Source organism: Amblyraja radiata, chromosome 26, assembly GCF_010909765.2.
Source record: "Amblyraja radiata isolate CabotCenter1 chromosome 26, sAmbRad1.1.pri, whole genome shotgun sequence".
In the NCBI taxonomy this organism is placed as follows: Eukaryota; Metazoa; Chordata; class Chondrichthyes; order Rajiformes; family Rajidae; genus Amblyraja; species Amblyraja radiata.
The window spans coordinates 26,681,607-26,696,066 of record NC_045981.1 but is presented as its reverse complement, the minus strand read 5'-3'; the positions used below and the strand labels follow the sequence as shown (position 1 = coordinate 26,696,066).

The following is a 14,460-nucleotide window of genomic DNA, read 5'->3' as shown; positions in this document are numbered from 1 at the left end:
CCAGGCTGTCCAACAATCACCCGTACACTAATTATATGTTATCTCAGTTTTGCACCCTGCATACAAGGGGCAATTTCCAAAAGTCAATTAACGTACAAACTTGCACATCTTTGAAATTTGAGAGGAAACTGGAGCACATGGAGAAGACCCACATGGTCACAGGGAGAATGTACAAAGTACACAGTACCCGTAGTCATGATCAAACCCAGGTCCCTGGCGCTGTAAGGCAGCAACTCTACTGCTGCGCCAATGTGCTGCCCATTTTGGGTCAGACCTTTCTTCAGACTGATGGTAGGGGGACAAAACTGGAAGAGAGATGGGGGCAGGACAAAGTCTAGCAAATAATAGCTGCTGAAGTCTGTGATTATAACTTAAACAGCACAGTGTGTTGAGCACAGCATAGCAATTCTACAGCCTCGGTGCAGTCTGTTCCATTTGCATGTCTTGCCCGTCGATGGCAGTTTCCACTGTATTTCTGGTTTCCTCCTACATTTCATAGGAAACTCTTTCTCCTCCCCCGCTAGCCTCTGCTGCGGGGTTCCACAAGGTTCCATCCTTGGCCCCATTTTCTTCTCCCTGTATATGCTCCCCTTAGGCCAAGTCATTCAAAGGCACGACATTTCCTTCCATTGCTATACAGACGTTGCACAACTCTATCTCCCCCTGAAGCCCAACAACCGATCAAATCTGCTTAACCTTACCCACTGCCTCAAGGATATAAAATGTTGGATGGCCCTGAACTTCCTCCAACTAAACAAGAGTAAGTCTGAGGTCATCCTTCTCGGCTCCTCGAACTCAATCAAAACAATAGCAGGGCAGCCTTGGAAGCCTTACCCCATTACTCAAACCTCACGTCAAAAACCTTGGCGTGATATTTGACTCAGCATTGAAATTTGACAAACAAGTCAATGCCGTGGTAAAAGCTAGCTAGCTTCCAGCTTCGGACAATAGCTAAAATAAAATAATTCCTCCAGTTTGACGACCTCGAAAAGATCATCCACCCATTTATCCCCTCCCGCCTCAATTACTGCAACTCCCTTGACACTGGCATCAGCCAATCTTCCCTGTCCCGCCTGCAACTGGTCCAAAACGCCGCAGCGAGACTCCTGACTGGCACCCGAAAAAGGGACCACATCACCCAGAGTCTGGCCTCTTCACTGCCCCCCTGTGCGGTTCCGAATAAATTTCAAGATCCTTCTTTATGTTTACAAAGCCCTTAACGGGCTTGCCCCCACCTACATCAAAAGTCTGCTTACCCACCACACCACCTCCATGTCCCTCAGATCGGCCGACTTGGGGGCCACTGAACATCCCGCGGTCTAGGCATAAGCTCAGGGGCGACCGCGCCTTTGCGGTTGCAGCTCCTAGACTGTGGAACAGCATCCCCCTTCCCATCAGAGCTGCCCCCTCCATCGACTCTTAAGTCAAGACTTAAAACTCATCTTTACTCTCAAGCCTTTCTTGACGTCCTCTGAGGGAGGGCTATATGTATGTATTTATGTATGTACTTAATCTATGAACCACTGTTGTATAACGTTAGTACCTCCACCAATGTAAAGCACTTTGGTCAACGAGAGTTGTTTTATAAATGTGCTATATAAATAAAAGTGACTTGACTTGATTTCAAAGTACCTGACGGGTTTATTGGCTCCTGTAATTTGCCTAGTATGGGGCAAGGGAGTCAAAACAGAGTTACAGGGCAACAGAAAGACAAGGACAGTGAAATCTGATGGGGGTTTGTGTTGGTTACTGGCATGAACCTAATGGGCTGATTGGCTGTACTATGGATCCTACTAAGTAAGTCTAGATGACAGTGCTAGTCTTCAAAACTAGTCTTAAAACTCTTTTCTATTCCTTGGCTTTCGCCCCTGCATGAGACTTTGCTCTTGTTTTAGTGTTTCTATTATTGTTTTTTATTGTTTTTACTGTCTTTTAATGTTTTTATTGTTTTGTTTTATGTTTATGATTAGTCATGTACAGCACTTTGTTGCAACAGTGGTTGTTTTTAAAGTATAAATAAAGTTAAGTTCAGTTCAGTTCAGTGCTGAATTCTAAGTTAAGTTTCTATTCCTAAGCAAACCTGGAGAGAAAGTCCAAGGCATCGTGCCCATTTCCACTCCAATTGCTGCTTGATGACATTTGATTAGATCCAGATTGGGTTGTCTCCATGAATGATATCTCAAGAACGAAGAATTATTTTCATATTTCTCACAATTTAGAAATAAACCATTGTCACTGCTGGCTCTCCAGATTCCATTGATCTCATCCCTCCATTTACTTCCCTGTGACCCGTTTTCTCTCACCTTTACATACACTGCACCCACGCAAGGAATAATTTTACAATAAACCAATTAACCAATCAGCTTGCATCTCTTTGGCGTGGGGGGGGGGGGGGGGGGGACTGATGTGCCCAGGATAAACCCTTGTGGTCACAAGGAGAACATGCAGACAGCATCAGAGGCCAGGGTTGAATCTGGATTGCGGGAGCTGTGTGTACTTTATGTGCTTCTGTGTGCCTCTTAACCTGTATATTTTCTACTACTCTGCTTCGGGAAAGGATAAAAGTTAGGGACATTTTAAATAAATTATTGAACTTTTAGTTGCCACCCAAGTGATGTTCTGGATAATTTGGTGTTGCCTTGGCAAGACTGGATCTCATTAGTTCCATGACCAAGATGAAGCCTGCAATTTATTGATACCTGTGCTGATGGAGCTGCAATTGTAACCTTGTGATTTGCTTTTTTTTGCAGCCCCTCAGAGAGTGTTTGGATGTATTCTGCATCAATCCCTCTCTGGTCACCAAACATGCCAACTTAGTGTGCTTCCCACCAGAGTTCCAGCCCATTCCCTGCAAGCCCCTCTTCTTTGACCTGGCTCTGAACCATGCTGCATTCCCACCTTTAGAGGATAAAGTGGAACAGAAAGGGCGAGGAGGCCTCACAGGCTACATCAAAGGTTTCTTTGGCTTCCGTGGCTGAAGTTTGGATTGAACACCTGTTGAATGACATTTGTTGCATCTTTCAAAGCAGTTTTAATGGTTCAAAATGAAAACAGAAACAGAGAACACAATAGACTGAACTGAACGCTGGTGCTAGCCTCAAGATCCTGGAATCAACCCTGTCTCATTATCTGCAGCGCTGAATGGACCTCGTTCCTCAAACATGTGTGTGTGTATGAGTTATAGGGTCAATTACTGACAGAACGATCATAAAAGTACAAATGTACAGGCTCTTCAAACTGTTTTTTAAAAATATGGCTCAATTGCTCAAATACGATTTAAATTGCTGTTTTCTTCAATAATGCTTCACCAAACCAGCAAAGTCCAAAAAATTATCTTATTCTTGCCTTTATCTGTCAACCCAATTATGGGTGTTGGCCAGGACCAGTAGAATTTCACAAATGCTCTCATAAATTACAGCAGCCACCTGATATTTGTTTGTTTGATTTCTTTAAAATTAGCTGATAAAAGAGTGATTTAGCACCAAAACACCCACATGTCAGGGAGACACATTTTTTAAAATGTTGCTTTAGTTCTTTTCTTCCTCCTCCTCCTTTCCCTGCCCCAGTATCACCTTACAACTTAATTTGTTGTTCCACAGATATTTTGACGCATCTTCTGTCTTTCAAAGTATACCGTTGTTCAGTTATTCTGTTGCTGACTTTGTTGGTGTTAGACTCCTGCTAAATTGGAAGAGTGAAGATTCTGGTTTTCATTGTTCCATCCTTGTATAAGACTAGGGCCAGAACAGCTCTCCAAGTTTTTCTGTCATGTTGAGCAGGACCCAATGAAAAGAGTCACCGGAAAAATCTGAAACACACCAATTCCTAGGTTAGCTGATCAGATACCAGCCTGCAAGCCCCAAATGTGTTGCTCTGTACTTGATCCTGCAGCCACTGTGTACATACGAGGTGGGCGTTAGGTGTTTGCAGGAGTGAAGTTGTTCATCAATAACGCCAACACACTAGTTTAACGTCATTGTGCAGTTCTTTAAATGGTTCATGATGGTAACAGATGGGGGAACAACACAGAAAGCCAGTTTAAGTCTTGGGCTAAGTTCAGTCAGATGCGAGCTGGAATAATGCTATCTCAGCACTTCAAAGTAACTTGTGCCACTGAAGAGTTTGCTAACTATTTAAGTTGATGAATTCCAGTCCATTCTGGAAGTATACATTGAATGGTAAATAATATTTTGTTTTTTAAAGTGTTAAACCAGGCACAAAAAACAAACAAGTAGAGGAGATTGGTCTGTACTAATAATCCTGTTTGTCCAAATGAACTGGAATTAAAATATCCAAAGAGCTGAGCTGTTAAACCCTGGGCCATTCCCATTGTACTTTCGCTAACCTTGGCCAGAGTTATTATCATTGGTTTAAATTAGAAAATTAAAGTTTTGTTTTGAAAGCCCTGAAATAAACTCTTTACAAAAAAGTGAATGTTATGCTACTGTGTAAGAGACAAATATTGTCAGCCTTCTCACCAAGGCTTGACTATTAACTGTCAGTCGTGTGCCAGGATATGGTGATCATTAGGCATTGACCATGGAGTTTAAGCCTTCAATTGAGCAGAACTCATGAATTCTGGACTTTTGCCAGTGTGTTTCCTTGGAATGTTACACCAGATTCTGTCAACGGAAAAAATCATCAGTTTTATCCTTGAGGACCAACGGTGAGAGGGAAACATTGGACCTAAGGGTTAACTAAAATTAGAAAATTCAATGTTCATATCATTGGATTGTCGACGACAGTCAGGTGAAATATAGATATTATTATTCTAGATCGCGTTGGGCCTTGCTCTAGTGGTAGAGAAGGCAAAGAATGGATGGTAGTATGGAAATGGAAAGGAGAATTGAAATGGATGCAACTGGGAATTTGGGATGGCCATTGTTGAAAGAGCATAGAAGCTCTGCAAACTAGACTGCACTTGATCTTTAGCTAAGTAACCCACAAAAAACACTACCCATCACCCATTTTAACCCTTCCATCTATATTCATTCCTCCAGCTTCGCATGTCACACCTCTTTATCTATATCTCATAATCTTTTGTCTTTTCATCTCTGCCCTTTGTCCAACCATCTGCCATTCAAAAATTCCTTCACCTCTACCTGTCACTCACCACCACAATTAGTCTGAAGAAAACATCACCTATCCATGTTCTCTAGGGATTCTGCCTGACCTGCTGTGTTCCTCCACCACTTTGTGTCTTTACTTGCTATAACAATTGTCTGGTGGTTCCTGTTTAGAAGCTGCTGCTGCCGTCTCGTGGCCATCAGTGATCATTCTTCAGTCGGAACCAGGTGTTCCCCTCTGGCCCACAGATGGGAGGGCTACTTCTCTTCCTCAGCATCCAGGCAATGGCAGCAGGCATACCCCAATACTGGGTCTGAGAAAATCATCCAGAGGCAACATGTATCCTTTGATAACCCAATATAAGGACCTCATGGAGAAATACCAACATTAACAGACCAGAGTCTGAGCAACTCTGACTGCTGTAGAAAATGTCTCTGTGGGTGACAGACGCTGGCCAGTAGACATTGAGCTCAACGGACACTGAGTTGGGAACACCTTCATGGAAAGGGCTTTAAGAACAAGCTGCTTCTGGCACCTTACCAACTTCCCCGGTGAATGTCCCATTTGCAAGGTATTGTGAAATGCAGCGAACTGTGGGCTGACTTTGTGCTACTGTTAGTAAAGTCATGTCATTATCATGATGTTAGTTGAACAACCTGTATGTGATTGTAGCTGAGCTCATTTTAAAGATCTGAGGTGTATCCACAGGATTACGAAATACTTGTTGGAGCTCCCTTCTAAAGCTGCTTGACTTTAGGGGTGGGCCTGCAGGTTTCTTTTGCAGGCCATGATACTAAATGTGTAAACTATTCTTGAACCACACCCACTCTGGGTGTTTAGATGCAGGAATGCCGACAGGAATGTTGCACACTACTTACTCCTGATATCTGAACAGATCGTCTGAACAGATCGACATCTGCTATGCTCGCCTCTTTATACAGACCTTTGGGTGAACGAAGTGGTTCATAGGTGGCTTCTGATTTGAAGATCATTTGAGACTTCCACAAAGTCCAATCTGGCCTTTCAACATGGCATAGACGGTTAGACTGTGGAGGGTGCGGCTTTTGAATGCGATGTTAAACTGATGTATCATCTGCCCCCTTGGATGTGAAAGGGACCGTGGCTTTAAACGTTACAGGACTGAGGGATTCCTTTGGTGCTCTGATCAATATTTATCCCTACCACCAACTGCTAGAAAATGGATAAAGTGGCAGGATGCTCACCCAGATATGGAGGCTAAGTGAACTGACCTTCGAGACCAAAGAAGGTTCCCAGAGATGTGTAAACCTCAAGTACTATAAAATTGAGGCCCCACTCCAGGAATACATTGAAGACTTGGTCTTTGCTGGCTACTGGCCTTTGACATTTTTTAAACATCTCAGATTCATTTCAAAGCAGGTCAAATATTTTTGAATAACTAAATTATATTTAAAATTAAAGATACCTTTTCTGTAACAGAAAAACAAATTAAAATATTAAACTGAAGTATTTAATTCTATGTAAAATAAAAAAACAATGCTGCCAATGCTTGGTAAGTCGGATGGCATCTGTGGGAAGAGAAATAGTTAACATTTCAGCTGTGAGATCCTTTATCAAAATTCTTCGCAAGAAGTTTTGTGGGTGAAACTAATGAACTTGGAACATGGATCAAGTCAAGAGTGTTGGGTGGGAGATTGCAACCTTCACGTGGTCCACCCTGTTTCGACGAATGCAATCAATCTGGCATGCACAAACAGAAGATCAAACAGAACAAATTGTCATAAATTTAGGCTGTGCTCGCCGTACGCAAGAAAAAGAAGTCAAGAGTGTTTTATTGTCATATGTCCCAGATAGAACAATGAAATTCTTACTTGCTGCAGCACAACAGAATATGTAAACAGAGTACACTGTAAACAATATAACCGAGAGAGGAAAATAAAAGTTTAGTGTGTGTATATGTATATATACACATACAAACAAGTTTGCGCACACACACACACATTTGTACTCCACAATTTGAGATTTGTAATATAAAAAATCACATGTGGTTAAAATGCACATTGTCAGATTTTATTAAAGGCCATTTTTATACATTTTGGTTTCACCATGTAGAAATTACAGCTGTGTTTATACATAGTCCTGCCATTTCAGAGCACCATAATGTTTGGGACACATGGCTTCCCAGATGTTTGTAATTGCTCAGGCATGTTTAACTGCCTCCTTAATGCAGGTATAAAAAAGCTCTCAACACCCAGTCTTTCCATCACATTTGGAAACTTTTATTGCTGATTATCAACACGAGGACCATTGCTTGTGTCAATGAAAGTCAAAGAAGCCATTATGAGTGAGAATCAAGAATAAAACATGTTAGAGACATCAGCCAAACCCTAGCTTACCAAAATCAACTATTTGGAGCATCATTAAGAAGAAAGAGCATTGGAGAGCTTACTAATCGCAAAGGGACTGGCAGGCGAAGGAAGACCTCCACAGCTGATGACAGAAGAATTCTCTATAATAAAGAAAAAAAAAAAACAAAACCTGTCCAACAGATCAGAAATACTCTTCAGGAGTCAGGTGTGGATTTGTCAATGACCACTGTTCGCAGAAGACTTCATGAACAGAAATACAGATGCTACACTGCAAGATGCATAAACACTGCTGTAATTTCAACATGGTGAAACCAATAATGTATAAAAAATGGCCTTTATTAAAATCTGACAATGTGCATTTTTATTTACATTTAATTATTTATTTTCTATTGCAAATCTCAAAGTGTGGAGTACAGAGGCAAATAAATAAATGGTGGGTCTTTGTCCCAAACATTATGGAGGCACATTGCCATTGGTTGAAAAACTTGGTTGCGAGGGACATAAGGCAACATACAGCTCAACATTCCTGGGTTTTGATGTTTTGGATGAGATGGGGAGGGATGATAAGAGAGGTGAAGTTGCTTGGCATATGGAAGTGCAGGGAATAGAGGGATATGGATCGTGCACAGGCAGTTGCTCTCACCAGCACATCTGTTTGGGTTGAACAGCCACACTGACAACTGTGTTGCTGATCTCTGGCAGCGGCTGCCTATTGTACCAATCTACACCCATCGCTTTTATCTGCATTTGATGAAGGTGGCAACACAGATGGACAGGGTGGTAAAGAAGGCTTTGATGCGTTTACTTTCATTGGTCAGAGTATTGGGAATGAGAGGTGGGACATCATATTACACCTATACAAATGTAAAGCCACATTTGGAGTAATATGTACAGGTCTGGTTGGCCACCCATTGGAATGATGTCATTAAACAGGAAAATATATAAAAGATTTGTGAGGATGTCTGAATTACAAGGATAGGCTAGGTCTTTATTTTCCCTGGAGGAAAGGAGGTTGAGGAGTGCCCTTGGAGGTTTTTAAAATCACGAGGGTATCGATGAGGTGAATAGCCACATCTGCCTCCTATTGCCAAGGCAATTTTCAAATTTGGATCCAATTTGTCACCTTGCCCCAGACCCCATGGGCTCCAACCATTTGGATCAGCCTATCACACAAAGCCTTGTCAAAGGCTTTGCTAAAGCCCACGTACACAGCATCTACCACATCCCCTGATCCACATGCTGAGTTATCACCTCAAAAAAATTAATTCAAATTCTAGAAACAGGATTTCCCATGAACAAAGCCATGTTGACTTTCCTCACTCAATTTCTGCCTTTCCAAGTGAAGAAAAATCCTGTCCCTTAGGATTTATTTCAATAGTTTCCCTACCAGTACATTCATGCTTCTGTGTTTCACTTAGCATGTTTTTACTGAATCGAATGAATGGGCTCCAGTTCCCTAGTCAGATAGATTTGGCCCTTGTATGGTTGCTATTTCATTGTTTCAATGGTGGGAAATCAGTAGCTTTGATTGACTGGACAGTGTCCACCACTTTCTCCAGCCTCCTTTGTTCATGGGTGTTAATAGGTTATTAAACCAGTCCATGATTCTAATATCAGTATGCTCTCCACTATGCATTTGTTCTTCTTGCGTTTGAGTCAGCAGAAGTCCACAGCAGGGTGATGCCATCCGGTTCAACATCCGTAGGTGCCTGCCCTAACAAGGGTGCATGCTCCGGGTTGGCACCAAGCTGCGGCGCTGCTGCTGTTGAAGTTTGATGAAGCATTTGGTGGCGTGACGAATTGAGAAGCATCAAGTGCATTTTCCTCACTTCTGGACCTGCCATCTGTGGTCCAGGTTTATAGAGCAGTCGTACCACACCCTTTTGATATTTGGCAAAAAATACCACTTCCACTGAGTTACAGTGAAAAGCTTTTGTTTGCATGCTAGCCATCAAAGAAATTACTATCTGTGATTGCAATTAAGCCGTCCACAGTGCACAAATGAAGGACAAATGGTACAACATTTATTGCAAGATAAGGTCCGATTAAAGATTGTTCAAAGGTCTCCGATTAGATAGATGGGAGGTCAGGACCGCACTCTAGCTGATGCGAGAGTGGTTCAATTGTGTGATAACTGCTGGGAAGAAACTGTCTGAATCTGGACGATTGTGTTTCCAAACTTCTGTACTTCTTGCCTGATTGGAGAAGGGAGAAATGGAAGTGACCAGGGTGAGACTGTTCCTCGATCATACAGGTGGCCCTGCCAAGGCAGCATGAAGTGTGGATGGAATCGATGGAAGGGACGTTAGTTTATGTGATGGTCTGGGCTATGTCCACAACTCTGCAATTTCTTGCGGTCATGTATGGAGCTGTTCCCAAACCAGGTTGTGCCGCATCCTGATAAAATACTTTCTAGGTCACATCGGTAGAAAGCGGTGAAGGGTGTTGGGGACATGCAGAACTTCATAAGCCTTCTAAAGAAGTTGAATTGTTGGTGTGCTTTCTTGGCCATAGCTTCAATGAGGCTGAGCCAGGACAAATTGTTGGTGATATTTATTCCTCGGAACTTGAAGCGTTCGATCATCTCTACTTTGATGCCATCAATGTATATTACTTCGCTTCCTGAAGTCAATCACTATCTCCTTTGTCTTGTTGACATTGAGGGAGAGGTTGTTGTCTTGGCACCAGGTTACGAGGTTCACAATCTCCTTTCTGTATTCCGTCTCATCATTGTTTGATATCCAGCTCACTGGTTGTATTTGCAAGCTTGTAAATTGAGTTGGAGTAGAATTTGGCTGCATTTGACCATGTGAATAACAAGTAGAGAGGGGGCTGAGAATGCATCCTTGTGCAGCACCAGTGTTGAGGATTATCACAGAGGATGATTTGTCACCTTTGCTCACTGATTATGGTCTGTTGGTCAGGAAGTCGAGGATCCAGTTGTAGAGGTGAGTGCTGACTGCAAGTTCCACGAGTTTCATGATGAGGTTGGTTGGGATGATGGTATAGGAAGCAGACCTATAGCTGATGAATAGGAGTCTATTTATCCAGAGTTGAGTGTAGGACCAGAGAGGTGGCAACAGCCGTGGACCTGTTGTGGCAGAAGGCGAGCTACAGTGGACCAAGACTGCTTGGTCGGCTGGATTTAATATGTGCTGTAACCAGCTTTTCAAAACACTTCATGATGGTGGATGTCAAGACCACTGGACGGAAGTCAATAGGGCATAAGACCTTGCTTCTTGAAGCAAGTGGTACCTCAGAACACAGTAGCGAGAGATTAATAACGTCCATGAACATGTCTGCTAGTTGATCCGTGCATAAGGATGTGGCCAAGGACTTCAGACAGGTCAGTTAGCCTCTACTAATCCCTACTAATTCCTTTTTTAAATCCTGATGTTCAAGCACACTTGCCATGGATCTGTAATAGTCTTTCCTGAATCGCATACATGGTCATTCTCCCTATTTTTTGCATTGGAAACCATCGGGGTAATGAGCAAATGTCTCTGCTCTGACCCTCTCCTCACGTCCTGCCCTTCACCTACACAGAGGATCAATCACTTAAAAAACAAGCAACTGAGCCAATCAATAATTAAATACAAAAGCAATGTCAGGTTCTTCCATTCCCTGTCCTCCCTCTTTTTCCCCTGGGTCCCAGGGTGAGGTATTTATTACCATAAGGAGTTATTGAGGCAAATTAAATAATGATTTCCAGAGGAAAAACATGTTAAAATATAGGGTGAAAGCAATAGAAAGAAATGGTGATGGAGGTAGGTGAAACATGGTGAGCTGTTTCTATGCTTATGACTCAGTAAAAGTGCTGGGGTTGACATGTTTGTGTTATTTCAGCACTGTAGTTACTGTGCAATCAATCAATATCTAGCCCTATAGTCCCAAAGATTCTGTAATTCATGGATTCTCAATTCAGGCCAAAATAAAACCATCTGTGATAAGAACAGGGAAGGCTAATCCAGACATCAAGAGATTAACATTTTCACTAGTCAGTATTTGGTATGACTGGACAGCGTTAAGATGGAATTTTCAATGTAGCTGTGTTGTGGGTGGAGATTGATAGTAAAATATAACACTTATTCTGTGCTTCACGTGTTATAACTAGAGATTGTGAATGATGTGCAATGTTTCCTTCTGTAAGTATTGGTCCTGTCATTATATCTGAGTGAATCTTGTGATGACTATTATACCTTGTACCTGGAGCTGGCTTCTTGTTAAAGCTTCTGGCTTTTTAAAGCTTTGGTAGCCTTGCTCTCAAACTGACCCAAGCTCAAAACATGACAGCTGATTCCAATCTTGCATTCTTTCGGCACATGGAATGCAGATTTTAAAAAACTTTGAAACAGTTGCTAATATCTTCTGGGCATTGAAGAACTAACTTGATTATCCACATTTCAATGTGCAGAATCTGTTTCTGTTGTGTTTGGGAGTTTAGTTCAAGTTCAAGTGAGTTTATTGTCATGTGTCCCTGTATAGGACAATGAAATTTTTGCTTTGCTTAAGCACACAGAAAATAGTAGGCATTTACTACAAAACAGATAAAATGTGTCCATATACCATGATATAAATATATACACACATGAATAAATAAACTGATAGTGCAAATAACAGAAAGTGGTTGGTAATAATCAGAGTTTTGTCCGAGCCAGGTTTAATAGCCTGATGGCTGAGGGGAAGTAACTATTCCTGAACCTGGTTGTTGCAGTCTTCAGGCACCTGTACCTTCTACCTGAATGTAGCAGGGAGATGAGTGTGTGGCCAGGATGGTGTGGGTCTTTGATGATACTGCCAGCCTTTTTGAGGCAGCGACTGCGATAAATCCCCTCGATGGAAGGAAGGTCAGAGCCGATGATGGACTGGGCAGTGTTTACTACTTTTTGTAGTCTTTTCCTTTCCAGGGCACTCAAATTGCCGAACCAAGCCACGATGCAACCGGTCAGCATGCTCTCGACTGTGCACCTGTAGAAGTTAGAGAGAGTCTTCCTTGACAATCCGACTCTCCGTAATCTTCTCAGGAAGTAGAGGCGCTGATGTGCTTTTTTGATGATTGCATTAGTGTTCTCGGACCAGGAAAGATCTTCAGAGATGTGCACGCCCAGGAATTTGAAGCTCTTGACCCTTTCAACCATCAACCCGTTGATATAAATGGGGCTGTGGGTCCCCCTCTTACTCCTTCCAAAGTCCACAATCAGTTCCTTGGTTTTGCTGGTGTTGAGGGCCAGGTTATTGCGCTGGCACCATATGGACAGTTGCTCGATCTCTCTTCTGTACTCTGACTCATCCTCATCAGTGATACGCCCCACAATAGTGGTGTCGTCAGCGAACTTGATGATGGAGTTCGCACTGTGGTTCGCTACGCAGTCATGGGTATAGAGTGAGTACAGCAGGGGGCTGAGCACGCAGCCTTGAGGTGCTCCCGTGCTCATTGTTATTGAGGCTGACACATTTCCACCAATACGAACAGACTGTGGTCTGTGGACGAGGAAGTCAAGGATCCAGTTGCAGAGGGATGCGCAGAGACCCAGTTCTGCGAGTTTGGTAACCAGTTTGGAGGGGATGATTGTGTTAAATGCCGAGCTGTAATCAATGAATAACAGCCTGACATATGAGTTTTTGTTGTCCAAGTGGTCCAGTGCGGAGTGGAGGGCCAGCGAGATCGCATCCACCGTTGATCTGTTGTGGCGGTACGCGAACTGCAGTGGGTCCAGGTTTTTGTCGATGTAGGAGTTGATTTGCTCCATGATCAACCTCTCAAAGCACTTCATCACCACCGGCGTTAGTGCCACTGGTCGATAGTCATTGAGGCATGTCACCTTACTCTTCTTGGGCACCGGTATAATTGATGCCCTTTTAAAGCAGGTGGGGACCTCAGACCTCAGAAGTGAGAGGTTGAAAATGTCCGTAAAAACTCCCGCCAGTTGGTCCGCACAGGTTTTTAGAACACGACCGGGTATACCATCAGGACCAGGTGCTTTTCGGGGGTTCACCCCTCTGAAGGATTTCCTGACATCGGCCTCTGTGACTGAGACTGAAATGCCATCATAGCGAATGGGGGATCGGGAAGGCACATCAGTATTCTCCCTGTCAAAGCGTGCGTAAAACGCATTGAGCTCGTCAGGGAGTGATGTTACACCGGCATTCGAGCTGCCTCCTGGTTTTGCCTTGTAGGAGGTGATTGCATTCAGACCCTGCCACAGCTGCCGAACATCTGTCTCGTCCTCCAGTTTGGAGCAGAAGTCCCTTTTGGCCTTTTTGATGGCCTTATCGTTATTTTCTACTGTCAAGAGCAAGGGAAGGAATGTAATGCCATTGTTTTACGAACTGGTCACACTTGCATCAGTCATGTGCTGGTTCTAGATTCTAAATGGTGGTACAATGAGAATTTAGCTAAGAATTTAGCTAAACAGATGTGTAGGAAGGAACTGCAGATGCTGGTGTTACCGAAGATAGACAGTGGGACAGGCAGCATCTCTGGATAAAAGGAATGGGTGACGATTTGGGTCGAGACGCTTCTTCAGACTGAGAGTCAGGAGAGAGGGAGACACAGAGATATGGAAGGGCAAGGTGTGAAAATGAGACATCAAATTCAAGTAAAATATAGATTAGATCATTGTTATCTCGGGGAAGTTAACAACGAAGCATACAAATAACTTTTAATTAGATGGACAGTCAAGCTGGTCGGAGAACAAAGATGGGGGAGGGATGGATAGAGAAGGAAAGCAAGAGTTGCTTGAAGTTAGGGAAGTCAATATTCATTCCGCTGGATTGTTAGCTGCCCAATACATATTGAAGGAACAGCACCTCATATTTTGCTTGGGCAACTTACAACCCAACAGTATATTTTTATCATGATATGTGCAATGTACAGATGTATTTGTTGGATGATGTATAAAGGACCAGAGCAACAATTAGCATAGAACATAGAACAGTACAGCACAAGAACAGGCCTTTTAGCCCACAATGTTTGTGCTGAACATGATGCTAAGTTAAACTGATCTCATCTGCTTGTGCATGATCCATATCCCTCTATTCCCTG

The 14,460-nt window shown here is 42.9% G+C and overlaps 1 protein-coding gene across 3 annotated transcripts in view; it reads left to right on the top strand.

The window, feature by feature from the left end:
- Positions 1–4,429, top strand: part of srp68 (signal recognition particle 68) — a 59,641-nt gene extending 55,212 nt beyond the window's left edge. For all 3 annotated transcript variants that reach the window (XM_033044538.1, XM_033044540.1, XM_033044539.1), the window contains one exon: positions 2,751–4,429. In XM_033044538.1, coding sequence (XP_032900429.1) covers positions 2,751–2,978 — 228 coding nt within the window. In that variant the 3' untranslated portion in view covers positions 2,979–4,429. The remainder of the gene's footprint in view (positions 1–2,750) is intronic.
- The last annotated feature ends 10,031 nt before the right edge of the window (positions 4,430–14,460 follow it).